The sequence below is a fragment of the Parasteatoda tepidariorum genome, chromosome 10, assembly GCF_982258835.1.
Source record: "Parasteatoda tepidariorum strain Cologne lab strain chromosome 10, Ptep-v5.0, whole genome shotgun sequence".
In the NCBI taxonomy this organism is placed as follows: Eukaryota; Metazoa; Arthropoda; class Arachnida; order Araneae; family Theridiidae; genus Parasteatoda; species Parasteatoda tepidariorum.
This window is the reverse complement of record NC_141764.1, coordinates 39,428,942-39,440,093: the sequence shown is the minus strand read 5'-3', so window position 1 is coordinate 39,440,093 and position 11,152 is coordinate 39,428,942. Positions and strand designations below refer to the sequence as shown.

At 27.9% G+C, this 11,152-nt stretch overlaps 1 protein-coding gene across 25 annotated transcripts in view; it reads right to left on the bottom strand.

Moving 5' to 3' along the window:
- Positions 1–220: 220 nt before the first annotated feature.
- Positions 221–11,152, bottom strand: part of LOC107437816 (uncharacterized) — a 134,800-nt gene continuing 123,868 nt past the window's right edge. For all 25 annotated transcript variants that reach the window (XM_087154040.1, XM_087154046.1, XM_087154053.1 and 22 more), the window contains 8 exons: positions 10,842–10,954; positions 9,940–10,098; positions 8,266–8,697; positions 7,065–7,231; positions 6,272–6,415; positions 3,209–3,298; positions 3,074–3,122; positions 221–849 (listed from right to left, as the gene is read on the bottom strand). In XM_087154040.1, coding sequence (XP_087010166.1) covers positions 734–849; positions 3,074–3,122; positions 3,209–3,298; positions 6,272–6,415; positions 7,065–7,231; positions 8,266–8,697; positions 9,940–10,098; positions 10,842–10,954 — 1,270 coding nt within the window. In that variant the 3' untranslated portion in view covers positions 221–733. The remainder of the gene's footprint in view (positions 850–3,073; positions 3,123–3,208; positions 3,299–6,271; positions 6,416–7,064; positions 7,232–8,265; positions 8,698–9,939; positions 10,099–10,841; positions 10,955–11,152) is intronic.

Here is an 11,152-nt window from a genome sequence, read left to right as displayed (position 1 = left end):
AAAGAGCTAAAAAATGGGTTAATTGGTCCATTATAATTCTGCAGTTGATCTGTAAAAGCTATGAAAACCCTTTTGTAGTTGCAGTTCTATAGAGATTAGAAATGCTACTATACATTATATATATATAGATAATTTTAAAAAATACAAATTTTAATGGAAGAATTTTTTTTTTTTTAAAAGAGTCAACTTTGTTCAACAAAATAAAAAGAGAGCAAATCAATTTTTGTACAAAAAGCATAAAATTACTTTATTCTTCATCAAGCACCATTTATACAATCAATCATTCAATTTATACAGCTCCATACTATGAACATGATGGTATTTACAAGGTACGCCAACTAAAACCCAATGTACAAAAGATGTACTTCCATGTACAGTGAAAATTGTACAAAACATACAGTTGTGCTTCACAAAATCTCATTTAATATCATACTTCACTAGAGAAAAAATGCAATAAAAAGTTCTTTTTAAAAAATGTTTCAAAACTAAACAATTTAGAAATTTAGCAAATATCATTTTGTTATTTGGCACATTTTATTAAAGACAATTTAATGAAATGTTTAAAAAATGTCATCAATAATAGAAAAATAAAGCACACTTATTTTTTCAAACATTATGTCACTCATAAGATACATTAAATGCAATTGTAGAGGTAAGTAATAAAATTTTAGTCAAAATAATTGAATTATGATTTATAAAAAAGCTCAAGCAAAGAAATTTGTTTTCTTTTGGCTCATAAGGGGTTGAGAGGAGCTTTGAAAGAATGCTTGGCTAACAAGGGAAGTTCTTTGTTTCTAGTCTCCAAAATTTTCCTTTCAGCTTGCCTCAATATCTTCTTAGTCTTCACAACTATAAGCAAATGTAAGATAAGCATTTATTAAAGTAGCAAAAGCTTATTTTACATGCATAATATAGTCACAACGATATTTCAGGGAACATTCTCCAGTGTTTCACTAAACACATTGTCTGTAACCATGACTTTTTCCATAGGCAGGAAAAGCCTGATTTTATGACTTAAAAAGCGTGGAGTTTGATTTCCAGTTTTTACTAGCATGGGGTTGTGTCCCCTTTCACATAGGGCTTTCTGTCTATTAACACATACATCATTTTATGTAGGAATGAAAATAAATAAGAGGACTTACAATTACCATTGAAGGATTGGAAAATTTCAGGATTAGATTAAAAAGGACTAAAAATTAACACAAGGTCTATTGTTTTTTAATAAGCAATTCAAAATGGAAAATTTAAAAAAAAATAGAGAATGAAATTAAAATAAGCAGAAAATAACCCAGTGGAACCAAAATAACACAGAAGATAAAAATAATTCAGTGGAATCACAGTTTTACATCAGACTGGAGTTAAAAAACGGAAGAAGCAGAAAAATGTAAAATCTAATCAAATTTGACAAAAATCGACACAAAACTATTGAAAAAATTGCATTATCTTTAATTGTTTTTTGTAGTATCAATAGTATCCCTCTCAATACTTACTATTGCTTGAAAAATTAATATTCTATAAATTAGATTTATATAAATAACTTATTTATTCCTGGAAATTACAAAATAATAAACTAGTGGTTAATTGAGAATTGTTAAAATAATGTTAAGTAAAAATTTTTCTGAAGCTGCTTCAGGTTTGCTTCACCAGACAAAAAATTCTTGAAAATTTGTTTAGACAAAGATCAGATTTAGGTCTGGATTTTTGTTATATGGCAGAATATTCTTTCACTTTCATTGCTATGAAGAATGGTTAATATTAGCTTTAACTTGGTCGACGCATTGTAAATATTACTTTTCATGTGACTCATTTTCACTATTTAAAATCAATCTGATCAAATTAATAAAAAAGCACCATAAAGCAAAAAACTAATTTTTAGGAATATTAAGGAACAAACTTTCGTTTTCTAAAACATACAATTACAGAAAAACCATCAACAAAAACTTGGTGCACAAAAAAGAAAAAATTGAAATATTATGCAAATTTAAATTAGCTATTTTAACATGGATTAAGATATTATCCCCCAAGAGAGAAAACACCCATGTATGCTTTATTAAAAGCAGTACTTTTTTTTAATTACCAGATATTTTATAACAATAGAAACAGGTTATAAGGGGAATTATTAATAAATTCAAGACTTAATCTACAAAATTGCTGATCTAGGGAAGTTTTGAGAGCTATATGCAAACCGTGCACAGGTCGTAATATTCTTTCACTAATTAGAAGAAAAAAAAGCCTGAGACTAAGGCCTAAAGACGGAATGTTTGATATTTATTTTTTGATAAAAATTTAACCAAAATTAAACATCAGCTAACAAGTTTCAGAATTAATCACTTTTTTTTTGGAAACGATATTAGACTTATAGGCACCTCAAACTTAAACTAATTCCTTTTTATAATGTTTTTAGCATTTTAATTTAAAAATTCATGACATTTCCACATTGATGAAATTTCTTCTTCTGTAAAAATCACAAGGTATAAATGATATAAATTGATAGAGTAGTAACAGTAATATCATAGTAATTGTTAGAGAAAAATACCGCAATTTAAAATGAAATAAAATAAGTAGTATAAATTAAGATAACTTGAAAGATCAGCAAATTTATTTTGCCATGAAATCATCTAAATACTTTAATTTATATTAAAACACATTGTAGCATACTACTATGACCAAATATTATATATGAAGAAATAGTTGTATTAATGATTTGAAAACTTATTAGTTTCTATAATTAAAGTTAATTAATATTGTTTGTGATTTTGTTCAAATAATTAGGAGCGAAGAAATAAAACATATTTCTCCCTTATTTATTTGAAGATCTTGGCCATATTCAAAAATATTAGGACAAAATATATATAGACATAATATATAAAAGATCTTTACAATAAATCCTTTTTCCCACTCTCCTATGGATTTTTTCAAAAGGTAGAAATTATCATTTTTAAATGAAAATTTGCATAAAAATTATTATTATGTATGTTTTGTGCTGTAATTTTTAACCCAGAAAAAAACATATACCATTTAGCAATTGAGAAAAAAAAATCTTAGATATATTAGAATATTAAAAATAACTTACGTTTTTTTGAAATTCTTTGTTCCTGCTGTTCTTTAATAGTTTCAGCTTGCTGTAAGAGAATTTAGATAATATAGCACAAAAAACTCCATTAAATAATTTTATAAGCATGGAACGAAACATTATCTAAACGTATACCTTTAATCTGTCAAAGGCATCCTTAAAATCTTTTTCTTGCTTTTTCTTTGATTCACTCATTTTCTTCAGCATGGAATTCAGTTCCTCATTCTAATGAAAAATATACATATTTAATATATTTGTTATAAAAAACAAGGCATTCAAATAGACACTGCAATGCATAACAAAACTTATAAAGGTAAACATCACATAAGACATCTTACTTAACCCAACAGCAGTTCTACGTGAAGAAAGTCAATTTTTTAATTTACCCATGTGGTAGTGCATTTGAAGAACTTAACTCTACTTTCTACCTACAAATATTCCTGCATGCAAGAAAAAATAAATAAAGCTATTGCGTACTTTTCTGCGTCCATCCAATATTAGATGGGAGAAAGATTCCAGTACTACCTGATTCGATTTTATAAACAGATTTGAACAGGTAACTCAAAAATTTTACCTATCAGACATTAGATTGGAGAAAGTGGCCATCCCAACCTGCTTTGATTTTATAACCAGATTTAAACAGTCAATACGTTTTTGGGTTCATGACTATCAATGCTAGAGCTCTGGAGCCCAATCCAGATGACAAGCATATTCTTGGATCAAGCATCGGGACAAATTAGTCTTCAAGGGAGACTTTTTGATGGAATGAACCTGCATTTGCGTTACATTGAGAGGAAAGTCTCTTAAGATTAACCTGATAGCGAGGGGATTTTAACCTATGATCTGTCTAGTACCAAGGATATTGTATGTCAGTACTGTTGTCTGTGCCTGCGTGGCAGATTTCTAATAGGCCAAAAATCGAGTGCTTTTCCCCATAGCCACCACAGCTCAGAGCCTTCTAATTTTATATCAGTCGTTGAACAGCCGATCCAATTTCGGGTTTACGACTACTATTGTTCAACTCCGTGGCCTTGTAATTTTGAACCCAATCCAAAAGACAAGGAAACTCCTGGATCAGTACCCCCAGAGGTGTTGATTTGTTATGGGAACATGGAGGACTTTGCAACTCGACAGATTTAACGTGCATCAGTCACCATTTACTACACAGGGAGTCTTCGACCGGTCGGGGATCGAACCCACGAACTGTTGGACATTGGTCCAGTGCCCTACCAACCAGGCTATCCTGGCTTAGAGCCTTCTAATATTTTTTATAACTGTCGTTGAAAAGCCGACCCAATTTTTGGGTTTACGACTACTAATGTTCAAGTGATGGAGGCTTTGCCTTAAACAGTTGTATAAAAAAAAGTGTGAACCTTCAGGAAGAATAAAAATGAAAATGTCAAAACCGCCAGTGATTAAATTTTATAACAAGACCAAATGAATTTTTGAACAGTGTTTTTTAAACTAGAAACTATTTGAAATACAAACTTTTTATCATTTCAACAAATTTGTTACAAAAAATGCATATAGGAGATCAATAATTCAAAAGACAATAATAAACACAAATTAGGATTCATAACTTAAATTTAAAAAAAAAAAATTGTTTAGGATATTAACTATTAAGATGCAAATTTAGAATCTAAAACGTTTTTATAAAAGAAATTGCTTTTGAAATAATTATAGAAATATATTAACAAATCAAAATATAATCAAACTGAATGACATATAAAATTAAAAAAAATTCATTTGTAGCATTGATAAGATTTTTTTTGTTAATTGAATTTTAATTTCTTATTCTAACCATACCTTTTACACAAAGATACACATTTTACTTTATAGAGACTCAAATAATATGATTCATTCCTATTTACGTTCAAAGGAAATCTGATTCTCAATTCCATAAAATATATTTAAAATAATTAAGTTTTGATCAATGAATAAAATTGAATTATAATATTTGAACAGATCAATTTACAGTGCCAACTGACATGTAAACCAGTTTTAACTCCATCTGGCGACATTATTAGTCAGTCAACACCAGTCACTGAACTGAAAGCTTGTACATGTCTCTAAGAACTTATGTTCTATTTCATTTGAAATATTATCTTTTTTACCCCATGAGATGTTATAAGTGTGCATTTTTTTGTGACTGTTTCAGGTTCTCTAGTTTTTGGGTATTCAATAATTCAAATGGGAGCTAGTCAGAATCTTAATTTTTAGTACTAGCAGTAAGAATGGATAAAAAATGAGAAATACATATTTCAATAAAATTATTATAAATATGAATTAATACATAATTTGCAATAACTTTTCTAAACTTTACTCAGGAAATGAAATATAACCAGGGGTCTGTCCAGGCCAAATTTACTACCGTTTAGCAGTACCTTAACAAATTCAACTTTAGGAAGAAATACTTTTTCTCAAAATTTTATTTTTGTATCCTTTAAGAAACAATAAATCCATATTTTTGTGCTCATTTTTTAATATAATTTTTAACTTTCACAAATTATTTCTAAATTTTCACAAAATAAGGTGAATTAATAAGGTGAATAAACAGGTGAATTAATACATAATTTGCAATAACTTTTCTAAACTTTACTCAGGAAATGAACTATAACCAGGGGTCTGTCCAGGCCAAATTTACTACCGTTTAGCAGTACCTTCACAAATTCAACTTTAGGAAAAAATACTTTTTCTTAAAATTTTATTTTTGTATCCTTTAAGAAACAATAAATCCATATTTTTGTGTTCATTTTTTAATATAATTTTTAACTTTCACAAATTATTTCTAAATTTTCACAAAATAGGTAAATCTCAGAAAAACCTAGACAGACCTCTGATAACTAAAATAAAAATTATATACTATCATTTTATAAGATTTTTACACGTTATGAAGAGAATTCACAGATTTGGTGAATTCAGTTGAACATTGAATTATACAAAAACTTCGGTACACAAATATTATTTAAGTAATCTAAGTACACATGAATTAATTTATGTCTGGATATATTTACAGATATAGTGATTAAATTCTGTAAAGAAAGCAAAATTTCAAAAAATGACAGGCAAACCCTAAAGCAGATAGCTAGAAATTTTTTAAACTACATTGAAATAACCCATTGAAGGACTACTGAGGAGACTATCAGGGTCAGTTTCCTCAGTGCTGAAGAAGAAAAATTAAAGAAAAATCTAAATTACCTGATGAATTAATTGTCTCCATTCATCTTCAGTTGGACAAGTAGCAACCCAGAAATTGTTCACCAATTTATTCGCTTTCTCGAGACAAACATCAAGATTCAAACAAGTGTCTTTGATTGCTTTGAATGTACTATATTCCAATTTCTGTATTAAAAAAAAAAATAATAAATAACTGTAGATCTCCATACAATATCAAAACTAACAAAAATGAACTATTTACTAAAGAAATCTATTGAAGGTTGGATAGATTTTATACATCACTTAGTTAAATCAGGTTTTGTAGTGGCCTAAAGAAAAAAAATCAGGACATTTTCCAAAAATCAGAAGATTTCTTGCAACAATATACAAATACCATTTCCGCTCAAAGAAAATGACAAAAATTAAAATAGAAAATTCATGTGCCTTCGATAACATTTTGAAGTCAATGGAGGTAACCCCTAAGACTGACCAACCTCCATCAACAATCATTTCACTCATTCATTCATTCATTTAAAAAAACAATCATTCATTCATTAAAAAAAAACACATAGCATTTTTCAGATTTTTGAACGTCACTGAATATTAACAAAAGACATTGATTTGACAAAATTTTGAATAAATAAAAGATCAAAGAAATTTCTAAACTCAAAATCTATTTAACTAAATCAATTTAGCCTTAAAAAAAACAATTACAAAACTTATTTTTTACACAAACATAGAATTATTAGAAGATTTAAAATATAGTTTGAAATTATTAATTTAAAGAATTATTTATGATGTATTCATTTGAAAAAAAATATTCAAATATGAATACCTTTCGAGGTGATGCATTGGTGGTAATATGCTGCATACCATCCCCTGTCCTTGAGAGTATACTCTTAATTCCTACAATACTTTCTGATATCTCTTTTTTAAGAAGCTCGTAATCTTGCAATATGCCAATGGCATGCAATGTGCCATTTAAAACAAGTAAACTTTTATCTATGGGTAAAAAAATCAAACATATTATAAAATATAGAAAATAATTACAATATTTCCAAAATAATTTAAAAAGTTATTCTTAAAATGCTAAGAAATATTAAAAACATACATTGCAACAACTATAAAACATTAAAGCTGTTTTTTAAAGGCTTTGCCATCATATGAAATAACCCTTTTCCATGAATAATTATCATAACTGCTATGAGTTTGCAACATTTTTTTTATGACTGTTAGGTCAAATTTAACCTATTTTTAATTCTATGTTCATTCTGAAGATGGCACAATGAATGAATGACAAGTCTTGGTGATCTATTTCTCTAATGTTCCACAAGTTACTCTAACTCTACATTACCTGGTCTTATAAAAATTTTCGACCTTAGAATTCAGTGAAAACAGTTTTCATTTAGATTGAGAAATCGTGCCAAAATGGGTTTTTTTTAAAAGTTCCATAGCTTGTAAAATGTTTAAGTTGTTTGCCAACTAAATAGAAAAAATAATTTTCTTTTCTTTCCATGTTAGGTTTAATTTGACAATAATCTATAACACAATTTTTTTGCACGCGTCCTCACTACAATTTATGCAGAAATGTCAACAGCTCCGGACACGCCAACTTAATTAAAAAAACAGTAAATAACTACAAATTAAATTTGGCAAATATTTAACTATTTTTGCTTGCTTTTTAATGGTGTAGCATGACACAAATACTCTAAAGTGCTGAATTTTATACGTGAGTGAATTATTTAGAAATAGTGGTGGATAAAAATCTAGTCAATTGAATTTATTAAACCTAGAATCACAATTGATAAACTACCACTTTAAAATATATATTTGCAATCCGGAGCAAGTTGGCATCTCTGTTTATGGTATATTTTACCTATTTTAGCGTATTAGCGGAATCGTAGATGCATGGAATACATAATATTGACAAAGCAATTTTGATAAAATAAGTCCTACTCAACATAATACCAACTTGTTCTTCATATAATAAGGTTAAAAACTATAACCATTTACAAAATTTAAAAAATAAAATATACCTTTGAATTTAAAACTACTATCACTGAAACTATTAATGGAGGATAGTCTCTGTTTGTCCAAGTTCTTGTACATAGCTGAGGCAGACAAATCGTGCTTTGAAGTGCTGACTTTTGTGGAATGGAATTTGTCAACTTCTTCAGGAGCTGAGTGCTCATGATTAGGATCAGATTCAATGCCCAGATCTGGTGACGAATAGTGAGAGCGTTGGAACACTGAATCTTGAGAACTGGAAATCACTTTGTGAGATGGTCTCAGGGGAATTCTCTTGATTTCTTCACTTTGCTTTATATAGCTGTGGATAAGAGCTCTTCCTTTATGCTTCTGGTGGACTGAATTTGTTGCAAATTGGCCGTCAAAACTAACAGGACTTAAGCTTGCACTTCTGCTCAATGCTATCGTTTCATCACTTAATAAGGATTCATGATCACTATCTGAAATGGAAAAAAATAAATCAAAATACAGTTAAACCAGTTTAAGTTGACCACATACGGTGCATTACGTCTGTGGTCAATTTACAGAAAGAATCTGAGTTATTGCTTTTTCACTCATCATGCTATTCTTAGACATACAAGAATTGACATCCAAGATTGTCGCAGAATATCATTATATCTGTTTGTCAATAAAACAAATAAGAAAACGAAGTTTCGAAAGCAATAAATTTATTTAAAAACATTGGTAGACAAACTGTCACAAACAGAGTGACTAACGAAAAGAATAAATACAAAATAATCTGCTTCAACAGAAGCTTAAATAATCTTTTAACTGATAACGGATGACGTCATGATCCACGCAAGAACGACCAACAGCAAATGAAAAGAGATTGGCCAATCCCTGCAGACCATGAGATCGTCATCTTCGACGAGTGACCTTGACGAAGATCGAACCTTATACCTTTTGTCTTTATGTTAATTAATCAAAATAGAAAAACCCTTTTAACATTTATTTGTCTAACAAGAATAACATACATAATATACGTTATTCGGTACGCTTATAATTCTTCCATATGTTCACAACCCATAGAGGCATTCAGATTAACTCGTAAGCTTTTAACTGCCAAGTTATTTAGATGTTTTGGGTACATGAATTGCAAATTTTTTTATTGCAAAAATCAGATGTTTAGTACAAAATAAAATAGACGTAATAGTTAAAAAATTATATTTTGAATTACCAAAATGTACAAATGAAAATTTGAAAGTTTTGTAGCCACTGCATATTCACTTAAGGGGGCTGTCACTTAGCATGGCAGTGGTAAGTTTCACTTCTGGTGGAGCATCATTTTCTAAAAGTTAAAAAAAAAAAAATTTAAAAAAATTAATCATATATTAATCCTTCAAAGGCCTGTATGCCATTTTGCAACCAAAAAAAAAAAAAAAAAAAAAAAAAACGCCAAGCATTTAGAACATAAGCCTCTATCCTTTGAAACTTTCAGTAAAGTGCTACCATCAACTGTAATATATTACCCAAGGTTTAAAAATACATTTATAATTTTTAATAATTATCAATAATAAAAATAATTTTGAGGATTTTTTTTCTAATTTCAAGCATTCATAAATCAAAAAAAAAAAAAGATTTTTTTGACAAATTTGAAAAACTATACAGTTACAGATAAATAAATTATACCAATATTATGTTGGCATTGATTTGCAAATAACTAGTGCTAGAAATATAAATACCTTGTTTACTGTTACTATGATGAAGGTTATTGTCAAAAAGTTCTGAGGATTTCAATTTTGAGTTCATATGAAATATTTCAGAAGCATTTTCCTGAAGAGAGACAAGGCTATCAAATAACTTTAGTAAAATTGATTTTGCATCTGAATCTCTGGCTGTTTCTAAAAAGCAAAACATAAATTAAATTATAAAATTTTAATGATAATCAATGCATGTAGAAATTAAAAAATTTGCACAAAAAGCAAAAAAAAATTTATTAAATAAAATAAAAAGAGTAAGTAAACAAAATAATTAGCGCAACTAACACATTTTATCATTGAGGATTAAAATTCTAATGACAATAGATGCATATAGAAATTTTAAAAGATTGTCTAAAAAGGAAAAAAAAAATTTATTTAATAAAATAAAAAAGTAAACAAAACAATGAGAAAATAATTAATTTAGAGTAACAAATTTTAGCATCAAGAAGGAAAAAAAATTGGCATATCTAAAAATATGAATATTTTCTTGATTCATTAAAAATTCAATATTTTAGCATAAACTTTAAATTATTTCAATAGAATTTAAAAATAGTCACTAAAATAAAGGGTCGAATGTATAAGCTAAATGTTTAATAGAATCCAACGAACTAAGATACTATGCTAAATAAATTAAATTATCTATCAAAAGCTCTTTTATAAAATTTTCAAAAAAAAAGCATTAAAATAAACTATTTCTATAAAACTAATTAATAATCCCATTTTCTATGCTGTAACATAAATTGATAGTCAGAGTAAAAATATTGTAGCTTTTAGAATAAAATAATATTTCAGGCTTGTTTGGAAAACTCAAATTTGTCCGTATGAAACTAATGACAAATTTGAATTATTGAGCTCATTAAAATAAATAAGAATTTTGTATGCACCATTAATTACGGACTCCATGTCACTAAGTTGCTCAAATTCATCTATCACGGTTTTTAGAACATTTTCAATCCAATCAAGTTTCACTGATATTGTAGAAGCAGTTGCAGCCAACCTACAGGGAACATTGATAAAAAAAATTATAATTTCATATAACAGTTCTAATCTGCAACATAACAGTTAAAATTTGAAACAAAAATGTAAAATATTTAAAATTTTATGTAGGCTTAGTAGGTATTTGTTCTTATCATTTTTAATAAATATTACTTACTACAAACATAATGTGAAATTCACTGTGTAATCTCAAATCAAC